This window comes from Stenella coeruleoalba (assembly GCF_951394435.1).
Source record: "Stenella coeruleoalba genome assembly, chromosome: 16".
NCBI classification, from domain to species: Eukaryota; Metazoa; Chordata; class Mammalia; order Artiodactyla; family Delphinidae; genus Stenella; species Stenella coeruleoalba.
In genome coordinates this window covers 36916714-36935946 of record NC_137162.1, presented here as the reverse complement: position 1 = coordinate 36935946, position 19233 = coordinate 36916714, and the positions used below count along the sequence as shown (strand labels likewise).

The window sequence follows — 19233 nt, the reverse complement described above, 5'->3', positions numbered from 1 at the left end:
TACAGCCATCTGGGAAGGAAGAAGAGTACCTGAGTGAGGGTGTAAAGCTTAGTGAAGGATGCCGAGGAAATACCGCTTCACTGGTGCCCAGCCTAGGAACTACTTTCAGAGTCATGCTCCTTGATGATGTCATTATACAAACTTTCTTCTGTAAAATTCTTGCAGAACTGGCTAAACAGACAGATCAACTTTTCCAAAACAATAGTGACTTCGAGCTGTTAACCAAAGCACTAAAGTACTACTTTTTTTTTTTTTTAAGAAAATTCGCCAGGAAATAATGAGTAACAAAGAAGGGGAAGTAATTGTGAACTTCTAACACAGCTGGAGCTGTGTGATTTGTCTTGGGAGTTAGCTTTGTACTCCTCTTGAGAAATAAAAGGCAAGGGGTCCGTCCTCTTCGGAATCCCCATAGCACAATATCTGAAACTTTTCGTTCGGTAACTCTCACTACATACACTAGTCCGGGGACTCCTGTGAGCCTCTCAGGTCACCACCACAACACGTGGAGCTGAGGGAAGACTGGGTCTTTTCTGAGAATCCCAGCAGTTAGCCGAGGCTTCTGCACGGAGGCAGGATGTCTGCGCTCTGCACCCCAGCCCTCCCCAGCCTTCCCAGTTTAAACTGCGGAAGAGTTTAGAAAGGACATCAAGCCCGCTCTCAAGATCCTCACCTGAGCTAAGCATGCCAGCCGACTGCGGAAACGCCCGCCACGGGTAATGCCCGCTTGTGTAACAAATCCCCACTCCCGGCTCTACAACCCCGTCACCCCCCCACCCCGCCCCGTGCGCGCGCAGGCTGAATCGACGGCGCCCTCCCCCACCCAGGCGTTCCGCAGCAAAGCTTCCTCCTCCAACCTCGGCTCCCCCCCGCCCCCGGGCCCGGGGACCTTTCTTTAAGTCTTTTCGGGTCTCTCAGAAGAGACACGCAGGTGCTCGGAGACGCTGCTGGAGAAAGAGAAAAGCGCTACCGGAGTAACTGTGCGTGAGCGCCCCGGGGCGGGTCCCGGCGGGAACACTCTCTCAGGCTGGCTGGAGCGCGGGGAGGGGCCCGGCGGGGCTGTCACTTCTCACGGGGTGTGTGACCCGCTCGGGTGCCAGTTGGAGAGGCTCCTTCACTTTGGCGATTGCTCCACAGCCATGTCCGAGATCTGGGTTCTCTGGCCACTGGTGAGTGTTTTCCTGCCCGGGCGGGAGCCTCTCCCAGCTCGGCCACTGGGCGGGCGCTGGACTAGCTCCGGGGGCGTCAGGGGGACGCGCGCGTGGGCGGCGGGCTTGTCCGGCCTCTGACAGGCTGGCTCACCAGGGCTGCCAGGACTTTCCCTGAGGGCGGGATCTCAGGAAACCGGGGAACTCGTTTTTCTTGGGGCTGGATATAGAGCGGTAAGCCCGCGGGGCAGGCGGAACAGCTCCGGGTGCTCCCCGGGGACGCTGTTCGCGGCCCAGAGAGGGGTGGGCGCGGGGGGCAGGCCGGGGCGTGCGAGATTTGAGTGTCGCTGGAGGGACCGGAGACTGGAGGGGATCTTCTGGACAAGTCCTTACAAGTCAACGCCGAAGCACCGCTGCTGTGCTGGTGGATGTGCGCGCCGCGGGGCGGTGAGAACCTGCACTCCCTGCACTGGTAATACAGGTTTTCCGGCAGTTCCCAACTTTAGGGAATAAATCAGCCCCGAGGCGGTGGTTAAACCTGAGGCTTTGGACTGCACCGTTTCTTTCTTGAAAAAGTTATCTTGGGGCTGAATGCGCCTTAAGAGACTTGTTTACCTTCTTATCGCTACACAGAAAAAGAAACTGTTTTGTTTCCCTTCCGGTAATCCCTCTCCTTAAGACCGTGAGTCACATCTCAGGTTTGGTCTTTTTTTTTTTTTTTTTTTAAATTTTCTTCTCTCCATTTTCTTTCTTGTTATCTTTCATTGCTTGCTGAACTCCGGGGCGGTAGGGAACCTGGGCCTCACTGCTCAGGCGGTGGTACCTGCTGCCACCGCGCACGCGCTGGGGAGCCTGTACTTGGCCTAGAAGCCTAAGCAGCGGCCACCTCTTTTGGAGAGTCCCTGCCTCAGCAATGCCAGCGTGGTGATGGCTGATCGAAGACACTGGGCCTCCAGAGGTTCATGTGAGTTCCGAATTCTCTGAAAGCCAACGGATTCTTACTTTGTTGGTCCCCATCAAAGTGCCAGGCACTGTGATCAGAATGTCTACGAATGTGATCTCAGTTCATTCGCAGCTGCGCAGGAAGGAAGATGTCCTCATCTCCATTTTACAGATGGCGAAATGGGGTTCAGAAAGCTTAAGTAATTAGACCGAGTCCAAACAGTAAGCGGCAGGGCTGGGATTTAATTTAGATCCAGTTCCAAAGCCCGGGCGGTTCGTTGATTGCACCTGATGTCCAGATGACAAGAGTTGAAAGGAAGAAAGCACTGATGTCTGGAACAATCTTATGATTGGAAAAAAAAAAATTTCCCTGATCCTTTCAGAAATAATGTACAATATTTGGGCTCCTTTAGGAATTTTCTTCGAGAAAATTTAGGATTCAAAATTGAGAAACCATTTATACAACCTCAGATCACACTCTTCTCTTCCTTATCATTAACCACTGCCTTATTGCAGTGTTAGTTGCTTTGACAGTCTCTTAGCTCTTGGAACAACAATACTAATAAGTGTAGCAAAATTATCAAGGCCCAGAGCTATGCTTAACTTTTATACTATAGCATCTTTACCAGAGGTGCATGTTTAAAGCACCAAGGAAACTGCTTTTCTGAAAGAATGCACACACATTCATACACACACATATATGCATGTATATATACATACACATTTATTTATATATACATGTTATAATATCTATAATATCTATTAAACATAATTTGCTTATTACTGTTATATATGATATGTGGCCTAAGAAATTAACATTTATCAAATAAAATTTATCAATACAGAGGTGTAAAAAGAAAAAATCTGACATAACCCTATCACCTAGATAATCATTGTTTGCATTTTGTAGTATATCCTCTATTTCTCTTTTCTAATATGACTCTTAAATTTAGCTACACAGAATGCTGCCCTGCCCCCATCACTGGCACACTATCACGCCTCTATTCTTAAAGAAGTTTCCACACCGTTATGTCACCTTGTGTGTCTCTAGAAAATGCTTGCTTTTATGACTTCGCACTTAGTAGGGCTTTATTTACTAGTGTGCAAATAAATTAAATGGGGGCTCGAGTGCTAATTACATGGAACGCAGAAGCAAGTTTGGTTTAATCATGTCAGTGGGCTGGAAGTGGATGGGAGGGAGCGGCCATATTTTCTCTTTTCCTCTTTCTTCCTCTAGTCCTCTTGTGTCTAGCGCAATCTATGGTCAGCAAATATCCCATCCTTTACCTCTTTGCTTCTCCTCCCTTCTTTCTTCCCTCTTGGAGTTAGTTTTCTCTCCCCTAGTTTCTGGGTGTCATTTCCATGGGACCTACAATAAGTAAGTTTGAAAGCCCCAAACAATTCACAAGTGTCTAAAGGAGACAGAAAAAGAGGCAAACTTACTTTAGAAATTTGTGTGAGAAATAGCTGTGAGGACTGCTGCTGCTTCTGTTAATAGCACATAGTCCTGATAGGCTTTGTCTTGTACTGTTTAGGTCTATGGTTAGGCAGTTACTAGATTAGCCATTTTCCTCTCCTTTATTTCTTAGAGCACTTCTCAAAATTATGGTCGAGGACAAGGAGAGGGCCGCTGAAAAAGAAGTCGGTGTATTTATAAGTAATCATACAGAAGAGTTTCAGGGACAAAATAAAGGACAGTTGTTTAGTTTATAATTTAATAATTTTTCTTAAACCAGGCTAAGAGACATGAAATAGGTTGCAATGTGTTTCTGTTTATTGTTGTTTTTAACAGGTTTTCCTTAAATCATAAAAAACTTGAAAATTCTTACGAATAAAATAAATTATGAAATGTAATTTAAAACATTAACAACCAGGATGGAAAAACAGAAATTTATAAAAGATGGCAAGATTGGAAAGGAAAAATGAAATTGATATATGGAAATCTTTGGGTCCTTCATGACTAGCTACAATTGGGTGAATGAAAAATCTTCTATTGTCTGTTTCCATAATACAATTACCACCCTTGGTGGCAAAATTAGAGTTTAATTTAGAAAAAGCAATTTTTATTCTTGCGTTGAGTTTAGAGAAGGCAAAAGGTGAAAGACAAAGGGGACTCAGGATTTGGATGTTGTCTCTAAGTAAGTTTCTTTGGGACACTAAACAAGTAATTTACTTCTAAATAGTTCTTAGTGGTGGAAATGTCAGTAGTTCAAAGGAATCTCTCTGAAGGCTACCACAACTGCCAAGGACAGAGTAATCATTTTCTAAGAGATGATCAAAAAGCTGAATAAGGAAATCCCCCACTTGAAAACCCCTAGTGAGTTAAGTGCCTTTTGGTGAATTATCTTAGGTTCCAAAAGTCCCTTAAATGAGCACATGTTTTGTAATAGGTACTAAAGACTTATTGACTTATGATGAAAAATAATAAGTAATCATGTAAAGATAATACTGTATATAGCTTATTACCAAAAAATTATTTATAGGACCATTGTAAGTACCTTAATGGATAGTATTGTATTCTTTTTGCTGTGTGTGTGTATCTATTCACAAAAGTGGGAAAACAGCATTTAACTAGCTAATAAGTCCTTTCATTTTCTGGAAGACCCTTGCTTTAAAATGAAAGAAATAAAATGAATAAATAAACAAACAAAATGAAATAAAACAATGTATCTTTAGCCTCTTATGTAGTTGGACTCCTAACACCAATTAACTATCTTCCATTCAGTCTTAAACAGGAACAAATAATTCAAAAGTACTTGCCTACTTTCATACTATTTTCTTTGAAGTGAGACTATGAGTTGTAAGGCCCAAATTAGAAAGTTGATCATTGTAAGATTGTTAACTTCACCTTCCTCAGAAGGAAATGGGCTAGTTCTCCTCTTTGATCACAGCTCCCTTTCTGATTTGGAATGAGCTTTTGTGCGACCAAGCCATCCCCATCTTTGGGCAGTTAGAAACAGCAGCCATTGCTCTCTTGGACACCTGGCCCGAGATCCACTAAGTGCGGGATGATAGTGACTTTCGTATGAAATTGTACATTTTGAGTAAGGCCAATCTTGTAAGTTAGCAAATCTGACTACAGATTCAATCGTCAGATGTACTCAGCCCAGCGAGGCAAGCAAGCCTACCGTAGGTAGGTTTTGTTAAGCTGTGAACTGGGATAAACTTGGAAAATTAGAATAAACTTTGCTTCGGAGTCATTAACGTCAGTCTGTCCTACAGTCAAGTGATGCAGCATTCTGGATTTAGTCTCCTCTGTGTTCTGGGAGGCCATAAAAATATAAGATGTGAGAAACATCAACACTTTTGATTTCTGAGGTCAGAGATCTTAGAAAAAAGAGGGGAGACAGAGAGAGAAAATGAACTCAGAACCTGTGGTGTAAGGCTCTTGCCCCTTGCTGAGGATTGAGCTATGGTTTTTAGCCATCCTCACAAAAGGATCCTTGTTCCTGATGGACTGTTTTTTCACATGGATGTCTGTGTGGATTTAGGCCTGATTTCAAAAATTGGGCTTACACTGCCCCAGGCTATGTTTTGTCTACCCTGCACAGTACTGACACAAACAGTATGTATGTGTGCAGGTATATATTTTTAATATTAGCTGCCACCACTTAAATGTTGGAAGATTTTGGTTTCTCTTGAAAACTGGAAGATCTGGACCCACATGCCACCTGACCCCCACTCCCCTGGATCAAATGGCTGCCCCTTTGGTCCACGTGCACCTCTCCATTTGACCAGGCCCTCCTACACTTTGTTGTCTGTTCCACCTGGATGCTTTACTCCTGTGATAGCCCTGGGACCCCTCTGGGCATTTAAGGACTCTAGGGTTCTAGTTTAGGACTTGGTAGCCCTCCCATCACCCATTTCCTCCACCAAAGATGACTTCTTTTCTTTTCGGGCTTATTTTTAGAAGGGTCATTATTTCTCCATGAAAAGTCAAATTCTGATTTGCAAGTGCAGAGCACAGATGCTGTTACTCTGTAACACTCTTATCTTCTCACATGTAAATGTAGTCGCCTGCTAACCTCAAATTGTGCTTCCTCCAGTTGGTCTTCAGCTGGGAGGAGCATCAAAATAACCACCAGGGTTATTAAATATTAGGTAACAGAACATAATCATAAGGAGACCCCATTCTCAGAGATCCAGATTCTTTAGGTCTGTGTTGGGACCTAAGCATTTTTTAAATTTTTAATCCATCACTACATGATTCTAATGTCTTTCAGGGTTTTGAAAATGATTTTTCTAACTCTAGCACTAAACTCAAAATCTAATCCCAGATGAAATTCTCTGGGTTTCCTCATTTTGTTTTATTTATGGCTTGATTCAGTCAGGGGTCTAACCAGTCCCGTACTCCCACTGCCTCAGCTATCTCTCTCCTGGTCTTCCCAAGAAACTAGCCTTAAGAAAGAATGAAAACATTACTGGAATAAGATTACCTTGTGTAATTTTATTTACTCATTTTGAAAAAAGTAAGAACGAATGGGATCTTCACTTATCTCTTTAATATAGAAAATTTTCTTTTATTTGTTTTCATTTCAGTTTTTCAATAATGCACCTACTACAAAATGTCATTACTATTTCCTTACCCTTTACACAAATATATTCGAGATGCATTATACAATCGGAAATGGTGAACTATTAATGGTCTTTTTAGAATTCCTTTTTCCTAAAGTATTGATAAGTAATTAAAAGTCTAAAGAGCGAATGACCAGAACTAGCCTCTTGTTCCAGTTGTGTCCTGGACAGTAGGGGACAGTGAGATTTCAACCCCCTAGTGGGGCCTGTAAGACTGGGAAGAAGTTCAGGTTCCTAGGGGCCCCTGATGATTCCGGTTCTGAAGACTGTTTGCCATCTCTTGTCTGTTTAGTTCAGTGATAGTTCAAGATGGGAAATCCTAGTGCTCAGCTATGAGGAGTTCCCAAGTGTGTATGCACCACTGACCTCCCTCAAATCCAGAATCTGAGGGAATCAAGAGATGGTGGTTTGGGCCTGTATTCATTTCCCATGGCTGCCGTAACACAGCACCACAGACTGGGTGGCTTAAACAACAGAAATTTCTTTTCTCTCAGTTCTGGAGGTTAGAAGAAGCCTAGACTCTGAGGCAATGATCTCTTCCTCGCCTCTCTCCTTGGCTTGTCAATGGCCCTGTGTCTTCACGTCATCTTCCCCTTGTCTGTGCCTGCGTCCAAGTTTCTTCTTATAGGGACACCAGTCATATCGGATTAAGGTGCACCCAAGGACCTCATTTTAACTAATTTCCTCTTTAAAGACCCTATCTCCAAACATGGTGACATTCTGGGCTACTTGGGGTTAGGACTTCACCATAGGAGTATGGATGTGAGGGAGATACAATTCAGCCCATAGGAGTCTGAATCTCTTGAGCTAGCTGTGTGACATGGACCAGTCACCCCACCACCCGTTTGGGGCATAGCTTCTCCTATAAGGTGAAGGGCTTGGGTTGGGTCATCTCTAAAACTCTTCACCATGATTACTGGAGAGCTTCTAGTCAGCTTGAATATCTATAATCAGCCTGAAGTGTGTGCTCAGTATTGAAAAATCTCGCTGACTGTTCCAGAGATGTCTACTTATTCTTGCTGCCATTTTTCACCACCAGACACCTTTTTTTTTTTTTTTGCCTCTGCTTTTTAAAATTCTTTTCCTGTTTGCTTTGAACTTCACTAAGAACAGAAAAAAAGGTGATTTTTTAAACTTCCTTTTCAAACCCTAGCTCATCTCTTAGGGCCAATTGCCGCACTGCTTCTTTGAAGTAATGCTAATGGGATTCTCAGTTTCTTCCAGTAGTTTGTTTAATTCAGTCACTGCAATGTTACTCTATTTGTAATTGCCATGTTAAATCTTGGGTGTTTATGATTCCTGGGAAAGTGTGGAGAGCTTGTCAAAGTGAAGTGATATACCTCAAGGGTGGCCATCAGTTTCTGGGTCTGGCCATTCCTGCTCCATTCCTGCTTTGTTTCTTCTACGTAGTAACCAGGTTGACTATGAAAAGTGATTCATCACTGCTGCAGATAATTAATAAAAATCCAGCTGTTCTTTCAGTTTCTCATCATCTGATACAAGGGACAAAGTCTCACGTCACCCTGTTTCTGAGAGTTTCAAATGGAGCAAATGCAAAGATTGGAGGATAGGAAGACTTCTGATTCCTATTTGTGCATTGCAGATCCCCACCCCTGCAAGGGACTCACAGTGGGTGTGATGGCACTCAGGCTGGAGGAAGGGAAACCTAAACTCCCCTTCCTTTCAAGCTGCAGACCAGGGCTGGGAAGTTTCACATTCCCTGCCAGCCAGAACCGCAACCTGGACAGTCCTGCTACAGTTTTCCCAGACTAGAGGGCAGGGGACTGACTTCTGGGTTCCAGGAAGTTCCTGCCAGACTGCCTCCACCTTCAACATGCATTTGCTTTGAAGGTTCATTGTATAATTAACACACAGGCGTCTTGCGAACAATTGTCTGAAAACAAATTGAGTTGTTTGTGTGCCTATGTGGAGAAAGCAACTAGGAAAGTAATTTGTAAACCTGAAACAGCCCAGAGGTGTTTGGGCCAGAGTTGTCGAGTCCTCCCTTGGCCAGTCCTAACTGTGGGTTATTGGACGAGTCATTTCATATACTCTGTGCTCAGCTTCCTCGGCTATAAAATAAGGCCGTAATAATTCCTCATGTGTAGATTTATTGCGATGACCACGAGGTGATGTGTGTGAATGAACTTTGTAAAAAGCTAGGCAAATGTCTAGGGTTTGGTTTCCTGACTTAACATTTTCACAAACAATTCAGAAGGAGAGAGAGAAGCAAGTTTTCTGATTTGCAGAAAATATTAAAATCCTGTAGATAATGAAAGATGCAAGGAGATCCATTTTTAAAATCTATATTGAAGCTGAGCAGATGCTCATATGGTCCCTTTCTGCTTTGACGTTCCAGGATGCTACGAGACTGCAGCGTCTATGGTTATGATTGGCTGTATGATCCCACTGTGGCTTCAGTGGTCAACATGTTAATTACCAGTGTGATTCAGGAGACATTTACCTTTAACTCTCTTAATAGCTAGCTGCTAATAATGCTTTTGCTGAGGTCCTCAGGTATGTCCCCATTTGGGCTAAGCCAAGTTCCTCTAGGTGTGACCTGCCTGGAAAGCCCTTCCCAGCTAGTCATCCACTTGCAACAAGTCACTGCCCAAATGTCTTCTTATTCTGTGGCCTTCCCAGACCACTCTTCCTAAAACATCACTACCTCACCCTTCAAACTCTCCATGCCCCCAAGCTTGCTTTATTCCTTTAAATAGCACTTATTCCTCCTTGACATATTTCTTTGTTTCTTTATCATTTCCCTCCACACGATGCTTAATATTATGTGTCGACATGACTGGACCATGGCACCCAGATATTTGCTCAAACATTATTCTGGATGTTTCTGCGACAGTTTTGCTTGTTTTTTTGTTTTGGTTGATTTGTACATTTAAATTGGTAAGCTTTGAGTAAGTTAGATACCCTCTGTAAGTGAGTGGGCCTCATTCAGTCAGTTGAATGCCTTAATAGAATGAAGACTGAGATTCCCTAAGGAAGAAGGAGTTCTGCCAGACTGCCTTTGGACTTGAGCTGCAGCTCTTCCCTGACTCCTCAGCATGCTGGCCTACCCCATCAGCAGAATTTGGACTTGGCAAGCCTTTACAGTTGTGTGAGCCAATTCCTTAAAATAAATCAATCTCTCTCTCTTCACACACACACACACACACACACACACACACACACACGTGTGTGCGCACACACACAAGCACTATTGGTCCTGTTTCTCTCAAGAACCCTGACTAATACAGTACACTTCATTTACATATAAACTCTATGAGAGCTAAGTCTTTATCTGTTTACTGCTCTGTTCTTGGATGTCTGTCTAGCACATAGTAGGTACTCAACAAAGTATTTACTCATTTAAGTAATTGATTAATGTGTTAGCTAATATTATTCCCAGCGGAATATAAAATTGAGGTCTCTCTGACTTTTGAATCTTTGTCATGATGGAAATTTTAAATTAATTGTATTCCTTTTTTTCCCGTTTGGTTATCATTTGCCTTAGTTTATCCACTTTTCACATCTTTGATTTAACTGATTTTCTGGCCTTTTCAGCTTTTTTGAAAAAAAATTTTTTTGAGCATTCTGATCACTTAGTTCTTTGTGGGTTTCCTGCCTTGTCACAGTCAAAAACACCCCAGTTTCTGCCTGGAAAGTTTGGGTTAAATCTTTGCATACTACAAACTTGAGCTAATGCAAAAACTTAAAAAAACACAAGCTGTGTGGAACACTGCTTACATAATATCTTGTAAGAGTTAGAACATGCTCTTTAGACCCATTTTTCTTTTTTTATCCTCGACATAATTCTTTGATGCTGAACTAAGTAGGAAATGTTTCCAGAAATTCAGCTCTGTGAAGCAGGTGTGATCAAATATGAGATGAGTTTGGCACTGGTATCTGCTCCATGGCCAGTGATGTTTATGTCTTTCACTGTTCTACTCCAAGATTCACATTTCTCAAATTCTGAATGTATTTTTGAACAGTGGGTTTTGATTTCCAGTCAAAAACTTCAAAACTAAAGCAAAATTAGAAAGTACATTTCTCTTAGACATCTCCAGAACGTTTAGTATATGCACAGTTTTTTTTAGAAATAACACTAAGGTAACAATTCATAAATGTTACATTACATAAATGTTAAGCATTCTCTGAGTGCTTGATCATTTAAACCAGGAATTGTGGACCTGCTTGTAATATTGTCACATGACTGCTGGATGAAATTAGCTTACCAAGGAAAGGATGGGACCTATAGCTGTAGGGGACACACACACACACATCCACACACTATTGGGTATCAACTTTGAGCACCTTTGACTTGTCAATTTTGGCTACCCAATTTTGACTCAGATCTCTTTGAGTTTAAATCTGTGTCATTTTCTTCAGTTTCTGGTGAGAAACCAGAATTGAAAGAGAAGGAGAGCAAGTAACATCTCACTGTTAAGTCCCTCTTCCCAGCAACAGAGGTGGCTGATAACAGAAAGGAGTTGTGTCTACTCAGTTTGGTTGCCTAGATTCTGTTTTCCATTATCTCTTGCAAAAAGGACTTACTGATTTCTTCTAGCTACAGAGATTTTTACATTTGTTTGAGAATTTTCATGTGCTGGCAATGTCTGGAATGTTACATGGTTAGTATATTTAATTTCTGACTGTCAAATAGAACAAAGTTTGTTATAGAATAAGGGTCCTAAAAGGTGAATGACTTTCATTTGAACGCCCTTCCCATCTTAGCAGTTAACCCTTTGGTGTGATTTCAATCACGTTATTATTTCCTAAAGTGCCCAATTCAGTTACTGTTCATTAGCTATTGATGCTCTGATCTGGAAGAGGGACTAATATTAACAGGATGACAGGATGACCTTCTGTAGAAAAGGTAAGAAGCGGGGAACTGTCATCTTGAAAAGAGAAATTGATACTAATAAATACTTTTTGTTCAAAGCTGCTTTAGAAGCAGATCATAGATTCAAATGTGTTTTAAAAAGTAAGAGTCATGCAAATATAACATTAAAAATCCCCCAATGATTAATACATTACAAATAATATGCCCATGTGCAAATCTGCTTTTGGAAACTTAACATTCATTTTCGATTATAATCAATGTTACTTGTCTCTGTGTTCACAGAACCTGGCACATAGAAGGTGCTAGTGAAATGTCTGTTGGGTTAAAAAGGCAGTGGTTTGATAGTGAAGCCAGTACATTTAGGCATAATTCCTCTGATCTGTTTACCATTTCCAATTATTCTTTACATAGAATTGTTCATATAGAGAAAGTAAGCTGTATTTTATGGTGAGTTGGGTGTAGGGGAAAAAACACTGTAATAAGAGTGAGGAGACTCAGACAAGTCCTAGCTCTCTACCTTTTGCTCATGAGTGACCCTGGATAAGTCAGGTATTTTCTTGATATTTTGGTGTGATATTCCCTCCTGGAGTCTGGATGTTAGAAATGTATTTTTCAATACATCAATACATCCATCCCAGGAGGAAAAGATGGCAACCGCATCTCCTTCATCCCTCCTTCCTTGGAGGTCCCATGGTATCTTGTGACTTAGAAGGGATGCAGGCTTTGGTGACAAAGGGGGAAGGGCTAAAAGGGAAGATGTGGGGACTCCTGTGGCAGTGATTTATACGTGAAGAATATTTAGTTCCCTTGACCCAGAAGATGCCATAAAGTAGAAGGAAAAAAGTATACCATGAAAACTATGAAAAATGACCTTGAGGGAAAAATCCTCAGAACCAGTAGTTTAAAATTTTTTGATGCTTAGCAATGAATTTACATATTCCACATAAGATGAAAAATTATGTGTATTTGTGTTTAGAGAGACAAACAATAAATGTTTAGAAAACCTGAGAAAGGAATCAAACAGACATTACCTCCAAATGTTTCCATACATTTTAGAGGCTCATTTTTCTAAGGAGCTCAAGCCTAACTAAGATGAATTTGACACAGTGTCACTTGGACCTATGGGTTTTGTCTCCAGAAAAAAGGAACAAATAATAAAGATTGGTTCTCTATTAAGAGAAGTTCATTTTTCCTGAATAAAAGTGAAGAAAATCCTGTTGGATTTATTGTATGGTTAGATAACCAGGAAGGAGTTCATCAAAACTGTAGATTCTATTGCTATATATAAAAAAGGAAGAAACAGAACATGCTGTAAGCTAAGTACCAGGATTGGGAGAAATTATCACTTTTTATCCTCACAATAACCCTTCAAGACAGAAAATACTGTTGTCACTTACAGATCAGGAAACTGAGGATCAGTGAGGCCCTTTAACTTGCCCAAAGTCAGTGTTGGCAGCAGAGCTGGGATTCAAACCACAGTCGTTTTGAAATTTCATGTTTTTTCCTACTCTGCTATGTTGTCCCTCACTGGAACTTAATAATAATACTGCTTACCAGCCACCTATTTATTATGTGTGAGGAATTGTGCTAAGAACTTGAAGTGCATTATTTTATTTAATCATCACAGCAAACCTATGAAGAAGAGATTATGTCCACCTTATAGATAACAAAACAGAGACGTGGAGAATTTAAGTGACTTTCCCCTCAATCATAGGGCTGCTAAGTGGGAGCCGTGACTTTTGAGCCCAGAGCTGTGGCTCCTACCATCCGTGATGCCGTTTCTCGGGTATTTTGGAGAACCCAAGATCTGGACTGTCATGCAATTGATGTGCTCCTTTTTTGGAGATGAGTCAGTGGAAGGATGGAACCCACGTTGATTTTGCCTGTGCATGGCAAATAAAATACAGCCATTTGGGGCGACTTACACCTGTTTACCAAGTTGCTTAGTTCAGAAGTCAGTAAAATTCTCTTCATGTTTTTCATTTACAGATATTTACCTCCATTGCTGGACCATTGTCTAAAGGTGATAATTCCCATGTGGCTGACAGCAACTCTGAGATGCTGAAATTGAGTAAGAATATTACTAAAAGGGAGAGCTGCGGTGAAGGCCTGTATCGTGAGCACGAATTTTGTTGTCAGCCGTGTCCTCCTGGTATGTTATACAAAAAAAATCTAGCGATCAGAATGAAAATCAGGGTGAGGAGTAGCATATAATAATAATGAAGAGAGTGTTTTTATAGTGTTTAGTTCTCCTGCATTATGGCCTGACTGGGAAGGAAAAAAAATATGACATTATTTTCCGAAGACCAGCTTATGTCATCTTTATCACACTGGTTTGATGTGAGAATAAGTAAATATAATTTATAAATGACATGTACCTCAGAAATGAGAGGATTTATTTATTTAGCTCCATTTTTCAATAGCAAAAGCAGACTAATTTGTGGATATTAAAACTTAGCACATCAGACTGGTGAGAATCTATCATAATAATTGTGGAGCTCTGAAAGCAAGGGACTTCTATCCTTAAGAGATGTCTCAACACTTCCCTTCGATCAGAAAGTCTCTGAGAAAGCTGTTTGTCCTAGCACTGAAGCCTGCAAAATACATTTGCATTTTACAACCAAATAACTAGATAAGCTAGCAAAGCAATGGAGAAAAACCAACCATTTTTTAAAATCAGTGTTTTTGAAATGAAAACCAATTTCAGATTGGAAATCCTTCAAACAGTAGCAAATTTGAAGCTAAGCAAAATGCAATTGGGCAGACTTTTTTTTCAACATGGAGTAGAGTTGACTACTATTTTATACAGATATGGATCTCCCAGTTGCATTGTGAAGGAAAACAGGAAGATAAAGGAAAACAACACATGGGCATATGCGATAGATTAATAGAACCATAAAGGACGGTGGTAAGTTTCATGTTTGGCTCTCCAGGCCTCCAGCACTCTAGCTGCTAAACAGGCATGGGCCCTGTTTATAAAAAGATTCTAACAGTCCATCTTGGCCTTCTCTCCAGGTTTTAATAACCCTTATGGAAAATCTCTGATAATCTAACCCATTTACATTTAAGCATATTCACATTTACTCTTTTCCAAATGAGAATGAAGAATGGCTTTCTGGCTTTTTTGTAACTTGCTAAACACCATCTATTTTTCCTGTGAATTGAGACCTTTACTCCTATTTTTAAAACCTAAAATGCAAATTAAAATGAAGATAATAAGCTTTGAATATCAAACTGTTAAGGACTTTGTTTGCTTTTTGTTTGTTTGTTTTGCTTTGTTTTATTTTCGTTTTAGAAGTGATCTCAGTCCTGGTGAGTTTGCTTGTGAGATAACTCTCATATGTCATTCTTGGAATGTAAATTGTTAAAAAAACCTTTTAAGAAGGAAATTTGGATATGTGGATCAAAACTTTGAAAATACACTGATACAGTAATAGGTTTATAGAAAAATGTCTTAAGAAAATAGTCAAAAATAAAAGAAAATATTGTATGCATGACATTTCACTATGATACCCAATGATGTAAGATTAAGTAAATTTTGGAGTATTCAAAGACTGGAATATTATGTATCAATCAAAGTCATGTTTTCTGATATATTTCTGATATAAGCCTCAATGTATATAAATTCCCTTAAGAGATTTCTAACTGATCCGCTGGCTGGATTAACTGATTCTCTCTGCTCCATCTCTAAAAGATCCTGGATGGTGTCCAATATATACTAAACACTCTTTCTACTTCTATTCCTTTTTTTTTTAATTTTAAGCTTATCAATATTCAGATTGCTTCCAAATTTGTTTATGCTCATTGGTGTTGTGATATTAATATGTAATTTAATTAAATATTACATAAACCAATATATGAATACACAGAAAAAACAGATTTTATTTCTATGAAAATTATTTTGAATGCTTTGGAGAATTTCAGTAAAGTCGGGTTACTAAAAAAAATGTTAATGTATTAGATGGAGGCAAAATACATGGAAAAATCACAAAAATGTTAACGCCTTTCATACAGATTATTGGTGTCTTTAAGTTTTCTTTCCATCAAAGAGAAAGGAAGAAAGAAAAGAAAGAAGGAGGAGAAAAGAAAGAAAGAAAGGGAGAAAGGAAATCAGGGACTTCCCTGGTAGTCGAGTGGTTAAGAATCTGCCTTCCAATGCAGAGGACTCGGGTTTGATCCCTGGTCGGGAAATTAAAATCCCACATGCCACGGGGCAACTAAGCCCCCATGCCGCAACTACGGAGCCCACGCATCTCAACTAGAGAGCCCATGTGCTGCAAACTACAGAGCCTGTGCACTGCAACAAAGATCCCATGTGCTGCAACTAAGACCCAACGCAGCCAAAGATAAATAGATAAATAAAATAAAGATGAAGTCAGATTTTGCCCCCAAAAAAGAAAAAGGAAATCATAGGCGATGCATTTTGGATGTGACTTAAGTGAGAAAGACTGTAGAATTCTAATAACTTGTTTCTACATCACAAGAGTGGCAAATAATTATATAGTTATATTTTATAAATTGAAATATTGACAGTATTTTTTTCAATGATCCCTTATGTGAACTGACATTTTTAATCAAAAAAGTCCTCATCACATCACCATATCCAATAAGAAGGATTCTATGGTACACTGCATACATTTTTTATATATATATATATATACACATACACACATATATATGCACACACACACATATACTCACATGTATATATGTGTGTGTTTATATGCATAGGAATGCACCAAAATGAAAACAGTATCTCAGAGTGGTTGATGTATAGGTGCTTTTTACACTTTCCTAAATTTTCCAAATTTTCTACAATGAGCATATGTACTATTATACTCAGAAACAAATATATTTTAAAATATTATTTTCAAGAAAACAACTACTTTTTAAATATTTTGATAAATTTAGGTTGTATACATTGGAAAAAAGAAAGAACTTGTGATATTGTATCCCTGTCATGCTGTAGGCCTTGTGCCAGGCACATTCTGCAAGGTAATTCATTAAAGAGGCCAATTCATTTAGAAAGCAGTATAATTCCACTGACAAGCAGTTAAAGTTGTACTTTGGCTTGGTTTTCTTAAACATACTGCTGCAATGGTATAGAACCCTTATGCACTGTATTTAAATTTGGTTCTGAGTTTCCACAATGTATTTTTTTTTCTATTGACCTATCATTGCCTTTGTTTACTAAAATATTGTATATGTTTAAATTTCATAATTTGTTTATGTAGTATTTTGTTTTATCAAAAAGAATGCTATGAAATCATTAAGAAAGTCATGTTCCTAGGAGAGGCAGCTTACATTATTTTTGCTGTTCATGCACATACAGCAGATGAAACTTTAGACTTAAACTGCACACCAGCTCTGGGAAACATCCTGACATCCTGGAAGGTATTACCGGACACTTCTGCTAACATCCCATTGGCTGGGACTTAGTCACATGGCCATGCAAAGGAGGCTGGGAGATGTAGTCTTGACTCAGGGCAGCCATGTCCCCTGGTAAATATCCTATTCCTATGGGAGAAGGGAAAATGGATATTGGGTGACAATCAGGGATCTCTGCCACATTGACTAATCCTTTTCAAAGTCCTAAATTAGGGAAAACGTAAAGACATTGTAATGTGCTGAACTGTGTACTAATCACCATTTGCAGTTAGGTTTTTGGCATCCAGAGTGGGCATACCAAGTAAATAATTCCTCCATAGAGTGATCCCAGGAAGGCAAATGGGGAAGCTTTGACTTCAGAGAGAGAGTTATGGGACAGTGTTAAAAAGGAAAAGGCAAAGCAAGTGAAGAAGCATGTCCCAGGGCACACATTCTCCAGTGCAGCAGACAAGCCATGGGGACTGTGAGATGAAGGCAGAGAAACAGGACAGAGCCCCTGACTTCAGGGAGCTTCCAGTCTTGGAATGTAAACTCCTACACTTTACCAGATGTGGTAACACTTCAAAAGTTTTGTCTTAGTTTGTAACATGGTAGCTGAAATCTTTACCAAGCAGATATTGAATAATGTTTAATAGCTCAAGTTCTGGCATCAGTCCCTGCTTTCAAATCCTCCATCTGACGCTTAGAGGATGACCAACATATTTTGGTTTGCCTGAGACGTCCCCAATTTTAGCACTAAAAGTCCCACATCCTGGGCAAACAGGGATGGTTGGTCCTCCTAGCTATTAACAAGCTTCATGTCCTTTGGCAAGTTACTTGACATCTTTGAGTCTGGTTCTTTAACTGTAAAATGGACATAATAATAGTTCTGACCTTTTATGATTATTGTGAACATTAAATGGAAATGTGTTAATAGTGTTTAGCAGAGTCCTTGGCTTAATAAGTGTTAATATTGTCATTTATTATTACCATTATAAGAATTGTTATGGATCTGACGGGTGCACATACATTTTACTTGCATTCTTCTGGATGGAAACTACATGCTGTACTGGAATAAGTGAAATTGAGTATTTGTGTTGGTTTTATAACATATTGCTCATGAATGGCAAGGAGCTACCGTTACTGAGGAATTTTCTTTTCAAATTTAATCCAGATCTCCAGTGTTCCTTCTTTCACCTTCTCTGTATACTAATCTTTTTTGTTGTTATTCTACTAATCTTTTTTTGTTGTTGTCATGGGATCTAAAATGAGAATATTTTCTGAACAGTCATGTAAAGTAATTGTCTGAAATGTTACAATAAATTTTCTTTTAAAAGACAAAAAAAAAGAATGCTATGAGGTTGTTAAGAAAGTCATGTACCTGGGGAAAGAGCATAAATTATTTTTGCTGTACATGCGAGGGGGGCAGATTAGATTTTGCCTATTCTTTTAAATTAGTTATAACATAATAATTACAGTCACTAGTCAGGCTTTTCTCTTAGATTTCCCTTTATATTTTCTATCTCTTTCATCTTCATTCTCTATTCACTTGCCCTAAACTAGCTTTCCCCACAGCACTTATCACCACTTGCCGTCTTGTATTTATTTGTTCATTGCCTGCTTCTGCCTTGACAATGTGAAGCCTTTGGAGACCAGGCTTTGTCTTATTTCCTGCAGTATCTCCAGCTCCCAGAAAGTGCCTGGCACACAATAGGTGTTTAATAAACGCTTCTTAAATAAATGAATTTTCCAGAAGGCATTGTTGTATAATGCTTACTAATAGAAATCCAATGACTCATTTTATTTTTAAAGTAAATAAAAGTAAATGCGAATATGATTTAAACTTTTGCGTATTAAGATAGCAAACCTGGTAATAAATTTTGTTGTAAATACGTTCATGCCTGCACATCATAACATATTCTGTCCCTTAACGGCAAAGGAATAGAAAGAAAGGGGAGTGAAAAGGGAACTGTGAGCAATTACTAGGCAGGTCCTGTGCAGTAATGTTAGCCATGCAAGAGAAGTATGATTATCTCCATCATAGGCATGAGGAAGTTAGGCTTAGAGAGATTAAGCACTTATTTTTGTTTGTTTTCTTTTGTTTTATTTGGCTGTGTTGGGTCTTAGTTGAGGCACGTGGGATCTTTTGTTGCAGTGCACTGACTTCTCTCTAGTTGTGGCACATGGGCTCAGTAGTTGCAGCACAAGGGCTCTGTGGTTGCGGCATGCAGGCTCTCTAGTTGTAGTGCTCAGGCTCAGTAGTTGTGGCACGCAGGCTTAGTTGCCCTACTGCATGTGGGATCTTAGTTCCCTGACCAGGGATCGAACCTGCATCCCCTGCATTGGAAGGTGGATTCTCAACCACTG

General features: G+C 40.0%; 1 protein-coding gene across 6 annotated transcripts in view; it reads left to right on the top strand.

Moving 5' to 3' along the window:
• Nucleotides 1-885: 885 nt before the first annotated feature.
• FAS (Fas cell surface death receptor) overlaps nucleotides 886-19233 on the top strand; it is a 32108-nt gene continuing 13760 nt past the window's right edge. For 5 of the 6 annotated variants that reach the window (XR_013824171.1, XR_013824172.1, XM_079899286.1 and 2 more), the window contains exons 1-2: nucleotides 886-1166; nucleotides 13489-13651. Coding sequence is in view for 4 of the 6 variants with exons in the window: in XM_079899286.1 (XP_079755412.1) it covers nucleotides 1137-1166; nucleotides 13489-13651 (193 nt within the window). In the remaining 2 variants the exon portion in view is untranslated. Of the gene's footprint in view, nucleotides 1167-1891; nucleotides 2110-13488; nucleotides 13652-19233 lie in introns of those variants that run through there. The other variant, XM_079899287.1, reaches the window with a different exon arrangement.